This window comes from Pseudorasbora parva, chromosome 3 (assembly GCF_024679245.1).
Source record: "Pseudorasbora parva isolate DD20220531a chromosome 3, ASM2467924v1, whole genome shotgun sequence".
NCBI lineage: Eukaryota > Metazoa > Chordata > Actinopteri > Cypriniformes > Gobionidae > Pseudorasbora > Pseudorasbora parva.
In genome coordinates this window covers 44,393,337-44,414,255 of record NC_090174.1, presented here as the reverse complement: position 1 = coordinate 44,414,255, position 20,919 = coordinate 44,393,337, and the positions used below count along the sequence as shown (strand labels likewise).

The 20,919-nt window shown below is 40.5% G+C and overlaps 1 protein-coding gene and 1 long non-coding RNA gene across 2 annotated transcripts in view; one reads left to right on the top strand and one right to left on the bottom strand.

Annotated features, from left to right (window-relative positions):
• The window catches only part of LOC137071988 (uncharacterized), a 97,495-nt gene that overhangs the window by 8,478 nt on the left and 68,098 nt on the right, over positions 1 to 20,919 (top strand). The gene's annotated exons all lie outside the window — the stretch shown is intronic.
• On the bottom strand, positions 8,832 to 12,640 carry znf703 (zinc finger protein 703). The gene is made up of 2 exons (XM_067440210.1): positions 11,932 to 12,640; positions 8,832 to 11,129 (listed from the first exon to the last, which is right to left on the bottom strand). Exons 1-2 carry the CDS (start codon positions 12,178 to 12,180, stop codon positions 9,606 to 9,608), a joined length of 1,773 nt encoding a protein of 590 aa, XP_067296311.1. The 5' UTR covers positions 12,181 to 12,640; the 3' UTR covers positions 8,832 to 9,605.

Sequence of the window (20,919 nt, the reverse complement as noted above, 5' to 3'; positions counted from 1 at the left end):
ACTGTCTGCCCGTGTCCATTAGGCTGACATGTGACGGTGTGTGTGTGTGACATCGCTGCTGAGGAAGGAAGCAAGAGAAACAAGGCCTGTGGGTCATTAATCACTACTCCCTCTGACACGCACAAACAGAGCTTGCTTCTAGGGCCTACACACACACACACACACACACACACACACACACACACACACACACACACACACACACACACACACACACACACACACACACACACACACACACACACAGCTGTCCTACTCTCAGTACTTCAGAAACATTGACTTCTCCACCCAGCCTTCCCACTCGTGCCCTCCATTAACTCCCTCCCATCCCGCTTGTTTTCTCACTCTGAGCTTTTCTCCTCGTCATTCTCCCTCTCTGACATGATTTATTTTCTCACAAACATATTGAGGGGTATGTTCATCTAAATATCGCTTAGAGAGTTTGGGACCTCTGGTTAACTCTCATTCCTCCTTTAATTTTTCATGTCATAATTTATACTGATTGCTGGTAATTTAGCATGCTTAGGTTCTTCTTGCCATCACATACTTATAGGTCTGACTGATAGAAGCTGTTTAGTATGTGTATTACTAGTCATATAAATGAATGTTGTATAGTATGTGCATGCCAGTGTTTTACTGGTCAGACTGGCTTGATACTTTCTTTTGCATCAGTGTCTTCCATAGGGCTATACTGTTCCATTTAGTGTGAAGATATAGCCTACAAAGGTAACAGGATGATGGTGATGAAGGGAATGAGAGATGCACAGCCTCACATGCTCTCATGTTGAGAGAGGTTCACAGCTGTTTGCCATTTTAATGTACAGGGAGAGAACAAGAGCAAAGAGAGCTCACAAAGAGACCATGCAGCCTATAAAACTGTACATTTTTAAAATGTCCATTGCATTCCTAATCTGATGAGATCTTCATATAAAAGTTTCAGACTATTCTAAAAAAATAAATATTGAGTACAGATGCAGTGGTCAGTTGAATGTAAGACAAAAGAAGATGGTACAACACTAGGTTAGTGGCAAGCTAATTTTCCTCTCACATGTGGTGAAAAAGAAAAACTGTACCCAATGAGTGTAAAGAAGACCTCCTAGCACAAACCAATAGCTCTATAGTCCATACAGGAATTGTTAGCCTGTCTGCTTTCCTGATGAATAGCTTGCAGACCAATTGGTTTCCAATACTGTCAATGATACAATGGCTAATGAATATATGCTCTGTGCCATTATGCCATAGAAATCCTAACCATTAGCAGTGAGTTTGTGTGTGTGTGTGTGTGTGTGTGTGTGTGTGTGTGTGTGTGTGTGTGTGTGTGTGTGTGTGTGTGTGTGTGTGTGTGTGTGTGTGTGTGTGTGTGTGTGTGTGTGTGTGTGTGTGTGTGTGTGTGTGTGTGTGTGCGCGCGTGTGCATGTACATGTTGTAACCGCCACTCTTTAAGGTCAGCAAAGTGAAATAGTCAGGTATCAGCACTTTAGCTCCTGCCAGGAGGAAAATCAGTCACTTCTAAGGTCAGCTGTCACACACACACACACACACACACACACACACACACACACACACACACACACACACACACACACAAACACAGAGAGACAGGGTCGGGTCTTTCCATAGACATCATGATTTTTATACTGTGCAAACAGTATACCCCCTAACCCTACCACTAAACACAACCCTCACAGAAAACTTTCTGCAGTTTTACATTTTCAAAAAACATAATTCTTTATGATTTATATTTTTCCATGTTCACTAGGACACACACACACACACACACACACACACACACACACACACACACACACACACACACACACACACACACACACACACACACACACACACACACACACACACACACACACACACACACACACACACACACACACATTCTCTCACAAATACTTTCAAAAGGTTACTTTACCCCGAAATGAAAAGTCAGTATTCACTCACCCTGGTGTTCTAATGCTGTATGCCCTTCAAAAGAAGAATTTTTCATTCATTTTTTAATAAAAAAATGCCCCACTCGCTTGAATAGTAAATAATGGCTAGCATCAAGCTTTGAAAGTATAATCTCTGAGGTGAATATATCTGTGTTTGTTGCAACAAAAAGTTAACACGTTCAAATCCATCAACTCTCATTCTTGAGTTCTGGTCTAGAGATATTCAACTTGGAAAAGTACACCGATATTTTTGGGGGTTTCTAGTCATTGTATTTCATGTTGTGAAATGTATTAATCTTGATTTCTCACAACTTGTGTGCATTTTCTGGTCAAGTCAGGGTGAACTGTGGCGCTAATAGTCTTGTGCACAGTAGTAATAATAATAATAAAGTAAATAATACATTCATTTTCAGTTTGTTTTTCACAAACCTCCACAGTATATTGTACATTGAACTTTTTTAGGGTAACCTATCCCATCATAAATCATAAGGTGTTCCATATGATTTGACTACATCAAAACAATACAGAGATCCCTGTAGCGCTGACAGGATCTGCTTTTCTTCTTACTCTAATGACTGTTACTTCACTGCAAGACTGTTGTATGCTATAATTATTACCACGGTTATTTATGCCATAAATCATGCGTGGTATTTGTTCAACCGCCGCAAGTTTGGCTTTAAACATCTAATGAGCATATTTGTGAGGTGAAGCCATGCAGCCTTGTTGTTTAAACTCATTAAACCTCCGAAAATTGCCAAAGATAAAACTGCTGTTGTGTTGACTTGTGCGCTTTCTCTTGTCTCTCTCCCACTCTCTCTGAAGTTCTATCGCTCTACCACACTACACGTCCTTCCACTACCTAACACCTACCCCCACCCACCCACACATCTTACCTCACGGTGGCCTCACGCACCAGCACTGCCATTAATCAGTGGCCAGGATCATGTCTGCCAGTTAGACTAAACAAGAGCATTTGTGAGGATTTGCTCTCCCTCATTAATCATCTTGACAGTTTGAAAAACACATTTCCCCTTTAATGACTGTATTTGGATAATCAGGTCTGTTCCCCTCCCTGCCAGCTTCTCTCTCTCGCTCTTTCTTGCTCTGTCCCTCTCCTGCCTTCGGTTTTTCCTCTCCCCAAAATGGCATTGAGAACAGCTGGGTTAGCTTACCGCCAAGACAGAGAGGGCAAGGAGACCGAGTGGTTACCATCACCGCTGCTAAAAGGGAGGGGGGCGTTGAGTCAGTAAAAATAATCACATTGCTCTGGAAAACTTTTGCTCTTACTTAAGAAACCCCTGCCGCTTCTCATAACATTAACTTGGCTGTTCTGTGGTGTATGCACATTACCACACACACACACACACATACACACACACACATTGACGGTCCATAAAATATCCTGACAGAGGCGGAAGGAAAATCTGGTGACTAGGGGCCTTGGGTAAAAGTTTCAGAGCCGTGTAGTATGAACAGGGTTGTCACATTATGAAGAAAAATGGAAGGGTGTTGACAAGAGTACTTTTATCTCTGTATATTTCATTAAACAAGACCTGACAGATGTCTATACCTTTATGTGCCCTTCGCTTTTGAATGCGAGGACATGTTATTGAACCTTTAATAGTTGTACTATGTTTGTATGTGTGGAGTAGAAAAAGAGTCAACTTTGTCTTAACATTGCTAGTTCTTTTCTGCCCAGAGCGTGTCAGGCGGCAGCTTAATACATGGTGTTTAATGGATTAGTTGACCTTTGGGTTTAACACATCGTTGTGTCATGGCACCTAACATTGCCCATTGGAAGTTTATAAATGATGTCATACAGTCCACTTAAACCTGGACTGCACATGACAGCAGTATTTAAACATTGTGACAATGTTATGCCAAGCTTGAGTCTGAGGGCAGCAGGTAAAATAAACAAAAACAAAGCACTCCATATTCTACATGTCCTTAGAGTGATGTTCACAAATGACAAAATACTAGTGATTTTATTAAAGCACATTTTTCTGGATTAATGTGAACAGTTTGAAATTATATGCTGATTATATACATTTATATATACTGACACTGAGGCACACACAAAGTATAGTATGAACATAATGTCTAATTATGACATCAATGAATAAAAGTAATTACTTAATATAAATGGAAAACATTCCCCTGCAAATGTCTCTACATCATGCTGCAGAAGCAAGCCAATTTGAATTCTTAATAGAACAAATTCCTAATACTATATAAAGGTTCATAGCCTAGAAATCTAGATGCACCCTAGCAGCAGCAAATCTAATTTGCCACTAGTGTCATCTAGCAACTCTCAATAGACTTCTGAGCTGGAAAAACCAAACTCTCGTCAGGCCAATCACATTGTGTATAGAGTTGGTGGGCAGGGCTTAACAAGATGACGGCAGAGTTGCAAAGGTTCCGTGCTACTAGTAAACACAGAAGCTGGTGAACAGCTTTTTTTCGGAATGGGCTTTGACCGCGACTCTGGGAGACTTGGAGTTAAGCTTTTCTCTGAGAAAAGAACAAAGCATGGCATTGAAGTCATTCTTAAGAAGGGAAGATGTGTTTGGAGTTTTGCCGACCAGATACAGCGAAAGTATAATCTATCAACTAGCTCCGCTTCACTTTCTCTGGTTAGTTGTAGCACTATCCAATTGTGTGCAGAGGGAGTTTGTTAAGGCGACCGTTTATCCCGCCCCTCGGATTGAGCCCTGTGGATGGTGAGTTCCCAGACCAAACATCTTGATGTGGCTCTGGCTTGTCAGGCTAAAAGGTTCAGATACATTTAAAAGATTCCATAAAGTGGCCTGATGAGTGCAATTTCTTTTTACTCTGTGTTGACGTATATAACGACATATAGAAGTTTATTCAATTTATGTAATTGGGCCGCCGGCACATATTAAATGAACTATTCTAGAGATCATTTTATTTGAAAAAATTTGGATACATCTTCAATATTTTTGGTCTTTTATTTCTCAGATGTAAAAAATCTTTACATATGTATATCTGCTAGAAGTCAACTTTTAGGAATACAGTAGCATATACACTACACACATGTTCAAAAGTTTAGTACAGTAATTATTTTTTAAATAAATTAATAATTTTATTCAGAAAGTATGAAACAAATGGATCAAGACTTAATGCTGTTCTGTATTAGACTGGGTAAACCAGCCTGATCTGCCGGTGATTTAATTTCACATGGCAACCTGTACATTAATTTCTACTGCTTCTGTTACACTTTTGCAGGAACTAATCACAGACTGGCTTATCCACCTGGCGCACTATTGGTGGGTTTAACACGATGCTGGATAGAGCGATGGGTCGTTGCCCCTTGATCACACCTCTTGGTCCCTGATTGGTTGAAGGACTATCCAATTGCATACAGAGTAATTTTAATTATGCTCATTTAACACGCCTTTTGTGGTCTGATTGGTTGAAGGACTAACCAATTGCGTACAGAATAATCTGAAATAATGCTAATTTATCACACCTCTTGTACAGTCGGAAATACAGAGCAGACTCCCCAGACCAATGTTCAATCTTAAATTGAGCTTGGTCTGGTGATAGCCAGACAAATTCTTTCCACAATAAAAAAGGGAAAAAAAGAAACAACTGTTTTCTACATTGTTAATAATAAGAAATGTTTCTTTAGCACCAGATCAGCATATTAGAGTGATTACATTTTCAGAATGATTTATGTCCATTGACACTGAAAACTGGAGCAATAGTGGCTTAAAATTTAAATATTTAAATAATAGTATATATGAATATTAAAATAGAAAAATGTGATTTTAAATTGATTTTTTTTTTAAAATATTACTCTCTTAATTTGATCAAATAAATGCAGCCTTAGTGAGCATAAGAGACTTCTTACAGAAAAATCTAATGGCTTGAAGAATAACATATCATAGAGTAAACATATTATAGAGGAAGCATGAGGTAACTGAAACGTTTTCCTAAGCAGAACAGGAAAAGGTGCTGTCACTCTGCGCATGACTCGGAATCAATCTTAGCCCCACCATTCCGGTGCCAAGGCACGATTTTTCATGCGCACAATGTTCGTGACATCGGTGCCGTGCTCCCCCAGTGCGTTTGCAAATGGAATCCAGCTGTAGCGGTGGAATGCGTTATTAGTGGTTAGCCATAATTGCAACACACTCGTTTGCCTGCGTTGTCAGGCTGTCGTCACACATGCACACGGTTTCATTAGACAAATGGGGATGGCTAAGAGATCATTGGGCAGAGGTGCACATCGCCACTTTTTTGTTGTTGTTGCTGGCGGATGGAGTGGTATTTTGCGATGTGGTTGATGTGATTAAGAGTCCTGTGGAAAGTCCTCAATGGATTTTTTTTAGTCATGAAGCAGAAGCAGTTGTGTGACTGATTGCTTTATGAGCTTGAGGAGTGTGAGTGTGTGTGAGAGAGAGCGGTCTGGTCTGTATCACCGTGACAAACAGTCATCAGAGTACTCATGCGGTAATTAACAGAGTGTAATGTATATGGAAGTTTGCTGAGGGAGAGAGAGAGTCTACATTAGGCTAACGTAATCAAAGAGACAACAAGAAAGTAACAGGAGAGACGCCAGGGGAGAAAGAGGGTGTAGGTGAAGAGAGACAAGAGACAAGATCTAAACAGAGAAAGACAGCTCAAGAAAAAGAGTCGGGGAGGGAGGGGTGATCTGACTCTCTCCCTCTCTCATTCTTTTTCAGGTTGGGGCTGTCAGGCTTGTGAGTTGCTGTGGACTTGGCGGCTAATTGAGGAGCAGCTCCACACCCTGTCGTCATTAATCACTAGGGCTGCCGGGCTGCCTGCCCGGGACACTGCTGTGATGGGCTTCAGCTCTCTCCCTCTCTCTCACACACTCTTTCTCTCCTCAGTAGTTGACTGGACATATTGGGGGGGGGGGGGGGGGGGGGGGGTCTTGCACCCCCACCACCATTCTAAGCCCAGTGGGACAGCAAAGAAAGGGAGAAAGAGATCAATCAAACAGGTGTAGCCCTGCTGAGAAGACACTGGTCAGGGACTAAATTAACTCCACACCCCCACCTACACATCCATCCAGCTCCCCTCCCCTCCACAAGCAGGCGACAGAAACAGAGTGACTGCATATTGACTCAGCTGGAGCCCGGGAGACGAGGGAGAGAAAGATAAATGGCAGGGAGAGATTGATGAGGAGAAAGACGGAGAGAAGTATAGAGCAAGAATGTGATGAACGAGTGGGAAAGAGGTGATGGCAGGATTAATCCCTCACCTTCGGATAAAATGTAAAAAGTCCTCCCCTCCGTTTAACCTAGCTGTACTGGCTTTAACTAATATTTAATCTTTTTTTCTCTCATTCTTCATCAAAACCCTGTGTATTTACACAGTCTGAAAATTTTGTGTATTCTCATTTCATGTAAAAAACAAAAACAAATTGCTGACTAAATAAATGTTTTTTTGTTTTGTTTATTGCAGTTGCATTGCGTTACCACTAGAGGCAACGTAATCCATGTTATGAAGTTTTTAATTCTCTTGGGCTGTGCCCAAATGCTTCATAACTCCATTAAATAACTTCCTCTCTGAGTCTCACAGGAAGTCATTCAAGACCATTTTTAAAATAGGCTCTTGGCGCTGAAACTTACTTTTAGATCTTACCTTCCCTTTGTCAATAAAATGCAATACTACAGTTTAGATGCTCTCTACTGCTGTTTGTACGTCATTCTGCTAAGTGATAAGACTGTTTGTAGCCTTGTCAGACTGTTTACTATTAGCAGGCCTATATGCTGTCTCACTAAAATTGTAAATTGAGTTGGGTACTGGGAAACGTTTACCCGCAAGTGTTTATTCTCATCTCAGTTCTTCCTCCTCTAGTCTTGACCTCTTGGTTTCCCATAAGAGGAACCTTATGCTGTGTCCTTGCTGGATAGCCAGAGTTAACAGAGGCAGTGGAGTGATCTATTCATTTAATGGCCCTGTCAAGTGACACCTGTGCTGCGTCCTCTCCTGTCTGAAGTGCTAATGAACTGAGAATCTGTGTACGTGTGAATGTGTGTGTGCGCATTTGGCTCATCCTAGCGCTTAACAGCATTTCCTCTTATCTTTTATTAGGAATACGATTCTGAAGAAGAGTTGTACACTCTGGCCGCTTATACATAAAACATTAATACTAACTTAGCAACACAATCACATCAACAATATTGAATCTTGACCCTTTTTGTAGCACAGCATTAAGCAAGACTTTCTAAACCAAAGGACACAACACACTCAGGTCAAACAATGGGGACTGCACTCCTGGGGGTCATGTCAAACATTTGATAAATATTTCTCTATTAACAGCCTCCCATTGTCATCTTTTGCCCTTTGTGTAGCAAGGCAATCCATCAGAGGGCACTGGGAGTGAGTGTATGGCTCCCATGGGTTATTACCAGGCTATCATTGAGCTGTATTTAAGACCCAATACTCCCTTGTGCTGAGGCAGCTCTTTACACAATGCTGCAGAGGCACAAACAAGCAGCAGTGACTAACACTGCACTTTCACATTACGAGCAGAACAGTAAACAGACAGAGGACCTTATTTTGTGTTAATAGCTTGAACTAATAGGGAACAAAACTGTCAGTAGTGTAGAAAGTCAAAGATTAGTTGCTCAAGTGAAGGCACAATGCTTTTTTTAAATGCCAAACAACTAAGAAAGAATGTTTAAATATGCATATGTATAATTATATATGTATATATAGAAAAAAATATATATTTTGTTTGTATTATGAAAATGGTCAGTGTGTACAATTCTTCTTCAAAGTGTGATCTAACTTTTGCTCAAAACATACATATGAGAAAGTGAGCATGTTACTAACAGTGTAAGAAATGTACAAAAAAACAGAAGCGAGGCACATCAACACATCTATAAATGTAATCAAGTATCATTTATTACACAAAATAAGACTTTGTTAAATGGATAGCGCTGCCATCACAACATATTACTCTTATTTGAATTATTTTCCCCTCTCCACTTCCATCCCCAACTTGCAGAGTCAGCTACAATAGAAAATATATCACATCTTTCCATTTTATTCTTTGAACTGTACAAGTACAAAATAATTGCCAAATCATAAGGAACAAGTCATGCTCATCCGTTCTCCAATAGAGACCGAATTGCACAGATCTAATGCACAAAAGAAAGTGACGTTAAAAGATTTTGTGTCTGAGAGACAATATGTCAGTCTGTTGTTGCAAACATTGCATTATTACAAAGTGTATGATAGGAGCAAACATGTTCGTACTGGGAAAATACTACTCCTTTGTGATAGTAATGACTGAATTTTGGCTGTAAATGTTGCTTCTAAACAAAAAGTCAAGCGCTTGAGTGAAAAATAAATACAGACTTTTGGTAAATTGAAAAAAGAAAAAGAAAAATTGATCAGATAAAATAAATTGAGTTCTGCATTCTCATTAGCTCTCCACCTAAAGTTCATAAGGTTTCCCTAATATCCTAATGGAGATTTGGAGTGACCATTTATTACACAACAGTCATCCAAAGCATTTTATTCCTCATTGCGAATATAACTTTCCCATGTTTTTTTTGTTTAGTTTTTTTGCTTCATTCATTTTAGGGGAATCCTGCATGTTCCTGTGCTTTCCAGAGAGCTCATGCCAATATCTTTACACTGTCCTTAGACATTTTATCACTGGTACCCAAGAGCAGAAGCTGAGCCCAGTCTCTGGCCATATAAAGCATAGGGAGAATAGTAGGGCGCTGTGGCTGGGAGTGAGTGCATAGGAAGGGATGGAGCTCCTGGCAAGTGTGCCTTTCCGTAGGGGTGATACCGTGCCAAACCTAGCCCTGGTGATCCACGCAGGGAGAGGGAACTGGGAAGCGCTCCTGGGCTGCTAGGAGGAGGCAGGTGGAGGTGGCAGGAAGCAGCAGAGGAGACAGATGAAGGGTAGCCAGAGAGCAGCTTCCCATCCACACCTGATAGAGCTGTGTGTGTACGCAAATGGGCCAAGAGTTCCTCTGAGGTGGCGAAGCGTTTGTCACAAGGGCCACCCACTGAGACCCAGTTACAGGCGTGAGGGAGCGTTTCATTGGGCAGCATGAAACCATATGTATACAGAGGATGGGACAGAGACGAGGTTGCACTAGAGGACAGAGAACTGGGGTGGAGGGAGTGGAGGTGATGGGTGGGATACATAAGAGGGAAGCCAGACTTGAGGGCAGATGACGGATCGTGAACACAGGTAGAACAGTTGCTGCCCCCAAGATGGGGTGCATTGGGGTAGGTTAGGCAGTATGGGTCCCTGCACAAACCCTGCATGAAAGAGGGCGGTGAGGCCCCTGTGAGAGGACTGGAGCTTGGGTGCTTTCCTGGAATACCCATCCCAGAGCCAACTAAACTAGATTTAGAGTGATCCAACCCAGGCACAAACTGAGAAGGATAGCCGGCATAGGCCCCGACAATGGAGCCGTGGTAGCCCATGGTGGAGGATGGGAGGGGAAAAACAGAGTGGCCCGGTTTGAAGGGAGACACGGGGGCGATGTGGCCCGCACTCAGGCTGGGCTGAGGGGGTTGGGGATCAGCCTTATTGTCAGGCTGAGGACTGCTAGAGGAACTGGCACTGCTGGAGTTCGCACTAGCACGTGCATGACTGGAGTTGGCCATCTGTACAATGTCCATACTTGATTTACTGTGGTCCGAATCTTTTTTCCCATTGCGCTCGCCACCATTGCTGCTGCTGTCGTTCCCTGGGTCTGAACCTGCAGCTTTGGAGTCCATGTGGGTGGTTTGTAGATGTGTTGTTTTCTGTGACAGGGGAGACTGGGACTGCCGGTGTGTGTGTGACTGTCCTGATGTCTGTTGAGAAGGAGAGCTGGCCTGTGGAGAGGGGGCATGCGGAGGTAAAGAGGGGCATGTCACAGCGGCAGAACTGCTATTTGGCACTCTGAACCCTGTTTTATCTCCTGAGCTGTTCATCCCAGCTCCATCCTTCCGGCATTCTGATCCAGTTTTAGAGTAAGGCTTAAAGCTGGACTTGTCATCTAGGTTCTGATGCTCCCCAGGCTTCAGGCTGGAGGTGGTAGAGCGTCCGTCCTTGTCTCCATGGCTGCTGGATGAGAGGGATCCCAGTTTAGAGGAGGAAGGAGGATCTGGTTTACCAATCTGTGAGCAGGTCTGGGCCAGCAATGCTAGAGGGCTCTTTTTAGCATCCAGCTATGGGGACAAAAAGACATTTTAAGTTAATATTTTTTTCCTTCTCATGAACTGACAGAAAAAAACAGTTTTCTGAAAAAAGAAAGAACCAGTCTTCAATGACCTAGCCTATATATATATATATATATATATATATATATATATATATATATATATATATATATATATATATATATATATATATATATATTATAGATAGATAGATAGATAGATAGATAGATAGATAGATAGATAGATAGATAGATAGATAGATAGATAGATTTACATTGTACAGTGTTTTATTTTGTTTATAATGTTTGCTTAATTTTTGGTTACAAAAATGTTAGATAAGCTGGTAGATAAACGGTGGAATTTTAAGTACGGTAAAAGCGCAAGTCAGTACTGATCAGGAAATGTTAAACCATAGAATGTTGCTTCATAGTAGAACACGGCCTCATCCAGTTCCGGAATATCCTTTCAAATTGGCGCTGCATAACATTCAGATTCGAATTCCGAATTAAAATCACTAAAACGAGGCGCGCCAGATATAACATAAGGCTGAGAAACAATGAAGCACGTAACAAATGCGCACGAGACATGTCGATGTAATGATATTAACAACCTTTTGCTTAATATAAACCAACAAACTCGGACAACCGCAGTAACTATATATATATATATATATATATATATATATATATATATATATATATATATATATATATATATATATATATATATATATATATATATATATATATATATATATATATATATATAAAACAAGTAAGAAACGCATGCTTTAGAAAGGAGTTACTCGTACCTCGATGCTCACTGGCGCGGAGCTGAGCGGCTGGAGATACTCCGGGTGAAGTATATGACTTGTGTGAGCGGTCAACATTTTGAGAATCCTTATAGGCAGCCTTTTTTCCTGACGCGCGGGATCACGGTACGGCAGTGAGACGATCTGGGCTCTTAAACAGGTGGACGAACTATCGTTGTTAATGTAACGACTTTTAAGGGTCTGCTGGTTCCGTGAACTGACTGCAAATCCAGGAGGCAGTTCGCTCATCTGGATCGGGGCGGATCAGAGACCTGTCGAGGGCAGCGACGGGGCGGGTGTCCTTCAGTTTTCATTTAGAGATATCCAGTGTCTTCAATAAAGAGCCAAACGACATTATATCCTCTTCTGCTGACAGTTAAATATCCCGTTGAAACATCAGTTCTGTCTGTAGTCCAGAGAAAGAGAGCTGTTATAGTCTCTATGAAGAACGTACACTCCGTCTCCACATCGTTCCGTCACCGAATCAGTGCTGCCGTAAACCCCAGAATGATCGCGAGTCCTTTGCGCGCAAACGACGAATTGGAAAATAAGAGAAGTCTTTTATACTTGTCGTTCAATTAAAAGAAAGAAACTACACAGTAGGACTATTGGTAAAAATCGTGTCAGATAATGGCATTCCGTTGGTCCGTGTGCGCTCCGGTGTGTGCACTACACCATCCGTAGACGCGCATATACACTCTGCTCGTACTGGAGATCTGAGGGAGAACTTCAAAGCGCTCAGCCGCCGTCCAATCGCCTGCGTCTGCATTAGTAATAAGTGGGTAGGCACAACAGGGGCGGAGACTGTCCTGCTCTCTTCTCTGACTCGCTCCGGACCCGCTGGCCAAGTGCTTGATCGTTGTATGTCAAAACACGCAAAGACTGTGGCCATGTCGTTTTGCCATTTATTATATGTTTATCTAATTTTGTTAAAGTAGTTCTTTTTTGTAGGTATCACTGGTAGATTAGTAATGACTAGTAGCCTATCTTTTATAATAGCCCATTGTCTTTTACTTTTTATTGAAGTAGTAACCTTTCATAAGATTTTACTTTTTTCTTACAGCATATACCCTATTTTTTATATTATTTACTATTGCAACATTTGTAGCTGCTCAATTTGTGACATTTAATTCAATTTTGATTCATATCTAATACTAAGTGTATAAATGTACTTGAACATTTTGTAATAGTCTATTATATGTAATAGTCTAAGCACTATAGTGATCATTCTAGTTAGTTTTAAAAGAATAAATGTTAAAAACAGCTTGTGTACAGATATTAGATTCTTCATAAAGCTGACAGATCCACACATCAATACTAGTTATTAATAATAAGACTCATTTAGACCCCAGTTACTCATTTTGCGTAGTTCAAAATACATACATAGAACATACATTTTTCTTAAGGTCTAAAATATATTTAATGGATATATAGTCTAAAATTTACTTCATACTTGAACGCATAATTCAAATTTAGAATCAATGGTGATATTAGGTTTACCTTACAACCTTAACTATAATAGATGGTTGTATGAAAAAGAAAAGCTGAGAATGTGGTAGCAATTTCCTTTTTTTTTTAGGTCAAACAAGTCAAATGATACTGAGTAATACATTCATACATAATAGCAGTACATGCCTAATGTGTGCGCCTCCAGTTCTGGAATGTTAATAACTTTATTGCATTATCCCATGTTACTTTGCCATTGAAGTAATTTAGCTAACTTAATTATGCAATGAATTGGCTTAATCATTGAAAAATGAAGCCTGACAGAGGCTATTATAGGGAGACTGCTAATTCGTGTCTAAGTAACTTTGAAGTTCAGTTATATTTAATGGCTTTGATTGTTCGTAAGTGCTTATGCCCAACATTATTAAACCCCCACGAGCCCAGACCGGGTTGTATTACATTATTTTGGCAAGGGTGTTTCTGAAGTCTTGCATCCATACACTAAATTGTTTTGTGACTTTGTTTGCAATAAAATGTAATCAGTTACATCTACTTGTGTATTGATAATGCATTGTAACTAGAATAAGCCATATTTCACATTTGATGGCATAAAAGTTGCCCCATTTTGCATAATGTAAATGCACGGACAAGAGTATTTATGTTACTCTAAATGGCAATACCTGTCAGGTGAATCAGAGAGCTGAGAAAGGCCTGATCTCTGCAACTGTTCTCAGGGTTAAAAACAAAGAGCACCTGGGAAGCTTCTTGAAAGGTGTTGTTGCCTGCCTTAGTGTAATAAAAATGACAAAAAGAGAATGCATGAACTGTTGACCTAGGGAGAGGAGGAGCCACAGGCAAACATGTGTTTGCAGGGCTTTGTCTCGCGTATCTGGGTGGCAGAGGTGAATATTCATTTAATAATGGTGTGCAGGGGGAAATGAAAGCCTCAGGACACTGCATTTCAGAGGCAGAAAGCTTGTCAGCAACCTGTCATTTTAGATCCCACATACAGCACACACACAAACAGCCTCCCACACATTCGATCAAAGTTGACTGGAGTGGCAAAGTATTAAACCACACTCAATCATACATAACAGTTATTTCTGTCTTGCTAATCTAAGCTGTTAAGTTAATTAAACTGTCACTCTGTCTCACAACACAAGGAATTCAGAGATCCATCTCATCATACAGTGTTTGTTGGGTTTTGAACACACGTTGTCATGTTTTCTCAGGAACTACACATAGTCGACTCCACATACAAGCGCATCTGCCATGGTTAAACAAGGATCTCTTTACCTGCGGCGTCTAAAGCCATTTAACTTTCTTCACATGTATACGCGCACATGTGTGTGTTGAGAGATAGCAGTGGTGGTTGTATGAAGTCACCTTTCCTTCTGTCAACAGCCCTGCTGTTTGCTTTGTCATTATTAGTGTCATTCATCACTTGCCACCTATACAGGAGTCTGTAATGGCTGTGCAAATCTATAAAACTACAGGAACATGCAAATTCAGATGTGCTCATGGGTTAAGTGAGATGATGTGATCGCTTCCTTTGAACACATCAGTTGTCTTTGCCCCACGCAAACAGATACTTCAGGTTATGACAGGTGTGGTCTAACCTGTCAACGAGCATATTAATGTGGGTAGACACTGAGTGTTTTTTTTTCTGCTTTTACAGTTGATCCATTCCTGTTGTCACTCTGTAAAGTTTGGTCGAGATGTCTGGAATGTTTCCGTTTGTCTAGAAATTGTAACTAGTCAGAAACCCAGAATCACAGGGTGTAACCATTGTTATATTCTTAGGACTGCAAAGAAAACGAGGAATCGCTGCTTTCTTGAAAAAGCCCAAAACATGAGATGCAAACCTAAAACCTCAAATCTTAGAATTCCAATGGTTTGGAATTAAGATGGATTGGCTTACAAAAACATTTTCAGGATAAGTGAGTTTGGCAGGGGGCAAAGGTGTGGGTGGAATGGAGGGAGTTTAAAGGCACCCTAGAGGAGGAGGAAGGGAAAATAAAAAAAGGGAGAAAGAGAGTGAGAGAAAGAACTGAGGGCGGGCTGGAACAACGGGGAACAGCTCCTTTCAAGTCTGGCCTTGAAGTGGGCTGCTAACAGCTGTTTTGACGTATAAATGACGGATGGTCATTTCCTGTTGTGGATTTTAAGGGGCAGGCCTCCCCTTTAAGAGGCCTGTCTGACCAATCCCTGTTCAGCCTGAAGGCGTTCGCCTATGCATGACTGTATCAAAGCACAGGGCTTTGCCATAACTTTGACTAAACAAAGGGCTAAAAGCAGAGGCTAGACATCCTGCTCGATTGTAGCCCACTCATATCCCCTCACTGCTTTTGTGAGAGGTCACTCAGAACAGATTACTCAAGTGCAGAAAACCTACCGGAATTTTAGAGCAGGCCATCATTCATGTTAATGTGAAACACTGATGGATTTGAAACTTGGAAAATGACAAGATTTTAGAATAATTTAATTCAAACTTAAATAGCTTGTTAAATAGCTTTGTGTTTGCAGTTCTCAATTTACAATTTATATTTTTATACTTGACTGGCACGGAACAGTTTGTCTCTCTTTGGTACAGACTGAGAGACGGCAAAACCAAACAAACAAAAAGGATGCAAATCACTTGCATTTAATTACCTGTGACTGATTTATGAGGTGAGTGGTATGAAAAGGGAGCCCAGAGGCTGGGAGTCTGCTGCTTATGCCTGGTCTGTTCTCCAGAAATAATAATCCTGTGAAAAAAGAGGGACAGGACAGCTTTATGGAGTGTAGCTGACATGTGAGACCAACCCTGGAGAACTGTAAAACGTAGCACTCTCTCTCTCTCTTTGCTTTCACAAACCTCACAATCCTTCAGAGTGATTGTGAGATTTTCAGGAATCAAATATTTAAAAATGCACGATTCTACTTGGTGGAGTATTACTAAGAATAATGTTGGTGTGTGTGTGTGTGTGAAAGAGATGATAGAGAGAGAGTCTATCATACACAGTCAAGGAACGTATCATGAAACAGAGACAAACAAAGCCGAGAATAAAGATTTATTTATTTCGGTGTGAATAACGCATACAGCCTACACTCAAGGGTAACAAATGACAGAAAAGGCTCTTCCCAGAAATCTCTGAGAATGGAGCTCAGGTTGATTTAATGACTCATCTCTGTGTTTTGGTATAATCAGACTTGAACATCTTGAGACTCTCTGATCCAGAGAAGTGAGTGATGGTGTGATGACAGGATAAATATTTGTATGAAACCACATGCACATGTGACGGAATGGAATATCATACCATAAGACGGATGAACTAGACTTGAGTAATAGTTATATACCCAGTAAAAGCTCATTTCCATGTTTTTTTTTTAATGATATCGGTGACGTTGAGCGCTCTCACAAGCTTAATTTCTCGTCTTTCTTGTATCTCTTGTATCTCTGATCAAGGGCCCAGCAGATCTCATCTTCCTGTCTCACTGATTATCTCTGAGTGATTATGTACATGCCCTACAGTTAATGACAGATCTTTATTTAGCCTTCAAACATGTCATGTGCACCAAAACACAAGCACACACACACACAATGAACTTAAATGCACCCTTCTCGCTCAAACAAAAGGTCCCATTGTCCTCCACATGGTGAAGTTATCAGGAGGGGTGGGAGAACTACTCGGCTACACACAGCAGAGCCACAAATCAGATTGCTCATGTTGTTGTGTGAAAGCTAAGCAGACATCAGAAGGTGTTTTTTATCTGTTGCTGGCCCAGAAAATGCTTGCATGGAGCAAATATCACTACATTCACAAGACTCATGACACATAATGCATTGGGCAAATTAAATCTCTCCACTTTTTTGAGTGATAAAAAGTTCCACATTTATCCCCTCATTTCATTTCTGAGTCACACTCACTGGCACACACTGAAGTAACTAATTTTGTTACACAAAACAGACTTCAAAGTAAAGATGATACTGACCTAGCCTGTATTAGTCTTGTCAATCAGCTCACAGTTGACTGACAAGGCTCAAATGCTTGTTCTCTAAACAGGTTATGTCATTGTGTCACACCTAATGAAAAGATGTAAACTTGCTGCCTGAACAATAACAACTCAACAGCCTAGTTCTTGGCGGCTTGTAAAAACTGCAGTAAAAACACAGATGTTTTCCTTTATCACCTCTCTGGAGTCCACCATCAATTCTGAAAATAAGATGCATCATATATTCATATACCGACAAATGCATGATCTTATAATGCTGAATTTGTGGTTCTAATGGCACGTTCCCTTCATAGTTCTGGAACCAGGCTTTGTGACCAGAGTATATACTTAAAAACTTTTTTTAACTACGTTTTCATTCATTCATGAATTATTATTATCATTATAATGATAAAAATGGCTTTAGTATTTCTTAGTATGTTTCTCCATCACTATTCCTTCAAAATGTAATATATTAAATGTATAAGTATTACAAATGTATAAAGTATTATAATTTAATTTATGTAAAAAAAAGAAAACCTTTTTTGTTATGAGACCCATTGTATACTTAATACTGTAATTATTAGTATTCGTATTTGTATTGTTGTTATTCTTTTGTATTGTTGTATTAGTACAGGATTTGAATTAATTTATGGAGTGAGATCTTAAGGCGTGAGGGAAAACTCTGGCCGAGTGTCAGCTGTCAGTCATCGCAGCCTGCGGTGTGGAGGAGCGCCCTGTCGGTCACAGTGACTTTGATGTGATGAGAGATGGAGGCGCTCAATTAAAAGCCTATCAGTGTGTAAGTAAATCAACACCTATCAGCCTTGTCACTTCAAACAAACGTTTATTATACTGCTCCGCCCACCTCATTAATCTCGCACTGTTCGGCTGTCAGGACGAGGTCACAACCGAGAAACTCGTAAGTGACTGGATAAGGAAACGGATCGAAAAACATTGGTCTAACTTGAAATGCTTAAATGTGAGATCACTCAGGAGATGTCTTTTAGACTGTAGTCATAATTACATTTATTGTTGTAGTTTTAACATACTACTGTGCATTGTTTTTTAATAATAATAAAAAAAGAGGATACACTTTTTTTAAAATCAATTTTCTACTTGTATCTAAAAAAAATATTCTAAAAGATGGGAACCATCCAGCAGAGGAAAAAGTGAACTGCCTCGCTGTCTTGATAAAGTCATATGCAAGGCATTTGTTCTCGGGGAATGTGCATACTCATTTCAGATGCAATGTTAAGGGCAAGCTGACAGCAGTGAAATATTTCTCTAGCTTAGTCTTGCACTATCGTTACCGTTAAAACGTTCACTGTCTTTTTGTATGACACTAAATCACGCATAGTAGAGTAGAGCCCAAGACCAAATCAGCTGATGTTGTGCTAAAATCATCACTGCTGTCCTCGCTGATTGCTTTTGCCATTTAGTTTAGACACGATTCCCTTGGTTTTCCATGATTCATTTGATTGTGTTTTTCTGTGAAGAGCAAACTCAGGTTCAATCGCATTTTACTTTTCTGGTCCTGTCTGGATTTGTCTCCCATGCCCAATGACCTGGCCAAGTTTGAGCCTTATAAAAGGTTATTAGTTGCCAAGAGAGAGAGAGAGCACAAGCTTCTTCCACAAAGCCTGCCAGAAGGTTACACTGCCTGCGTGCTATAAATTACCCTCGACAGCCCGCTAGAACTGGGGAGCTGGAGGAGAGGAAGAGGGGAGGGAAGAGGGTGAAGAAGTGGGTGCAGTTTTCTTTTCGGTCCCCACTTGATGAATGAGCCTCAGAACAAGGCAGAGAATACATCATATCACCTTTAATAGGTACACATTTCCACCACCATAACTCAGCGTTTAAAAATAGAGAAAAGCGATGAAATACGGTGCCGTATATTCCGGCCGTGACACTTTTACGAGTCCTCCCTGCAGTATAAAGGCATTGATTGCTATTTCAAAGTGCCGTGTCAGGCCCAATACTGAGTACAACCAGCTGCTACACAGAGTGAGAGGTGGGGAAAGAGAGAGAGAGAATGAGTTATGACTGCTGAGATTTGGGTGATCTTTTCAGAGAGTCATCCGTAGCTGTAAATTTACAGTGTTTGTGCTCGGTGTTATTGAAACCAAACCCAGAGCTGCCTGTCAGTCATCCATTCTCTGAGCTGCTGGAGAGCATTCCTCCTCTGACAGAAACAGTCCCTCAGCGAAAGGTGAAAGAGAGCACAAATTACACATGAAACGACAAAAGGCTGGCGCTCGTGCTCTCTCTGTCTTCGTTTATGTCTCTCCCCCGCCTGTTTGCTCCTTTCTGTCTGTCTTCACACTCGCCTGTCTGAGGACTTGGAGCGCATGTGTTCAAATTAAATGCTTGTGACCCCATATGCATTCACTCTTCTTCATTTTTAAGGCCTTAAAGGGGTAGTTCACTTATTCTTAAATTCTGTCATCATTTGTTCACACATGTCATTCCAAACCTTAATTGCTTTCTATATTTTGTATTTTGACAAATATATATATTTTTATGGCAGTGGGGTCCAATGTTGTTTTGGACCTAAACATCTTATTTTGTGTTCCAAAAAAGAACAAGTCAGACAGGTTTGGATACTTGATAGTGGGTAAATAATGATATAATTTATGGGTTGAACTGTCTTCATGGTTTCTTTTTACGGCCTTTCGGAACTTTTGAAATACAGATTTATTCAGTAAATAGTGGCATAAGACATAAGGTCAGCAGGAGGTCATTTCAAAGTAAAACTATGAGCCGGGTGAGTCGTTTCAAGTGCAAAGTGGTTCCTTGTTGTTCAATTCTTGTAAATTGTTTTTGTCTTTGTTAGTATGTAATTTGTACTAGAATGCACTGCATTTTATTTGTGCACCAAAGTAAGTGCATGCTCTAAAAGAAATTCAGACACATTTGTGTTTATACATTTGGCCAATACTTTTAACCAAAGTGACTTGCATTTTGTTCAAGATATACATTTTATCAATGCATTCTCTAAGAATCAAACCCATTGTCTCACTGTTGCTAGTGCTATGCTCTTCTGTCAGTTACAGGAATGCTGGTTGAAATGTTTTAACCAGATGCTGGTAGCCATTTTGTTCCATTCCCTTCCTCTCTTTATTTAAGAACTTGTGAAAGGCATTTGACCTTCGTAAGCTTAAAAAAACCTGAGGTTTACAATATATGACCCCTTTTCCTTCTACAAGCATAACTAAAGCTATCATTTGTGTCCATTAACATTTGTTAAACATGGGGAACACGAGGGTCTTAACTGGCTCATATTAAAGCAGTGATGAGAAAGACAGGATGCCCGTAATGTTATTCAGCAGTCTCCCTGCCCTTGCCTTTTATTACCTATGATATTTATACACTGTTTTAACCTCTGACTCTCTCCAGCGTGCCTCATAGTCTGTGCGAGCCTGTCAGATACATGTAGGGTGAATGTCTTCTGTTTCCAGCCCCTCTCCCTACAGTCTATTAAAATCTGCTCTGGACTTCTGCCATAGGCACATCATTTATCTCAGCGCTGGCCAAGAAGAATTATTGTTGTGTAAATCTCAAAGCCTT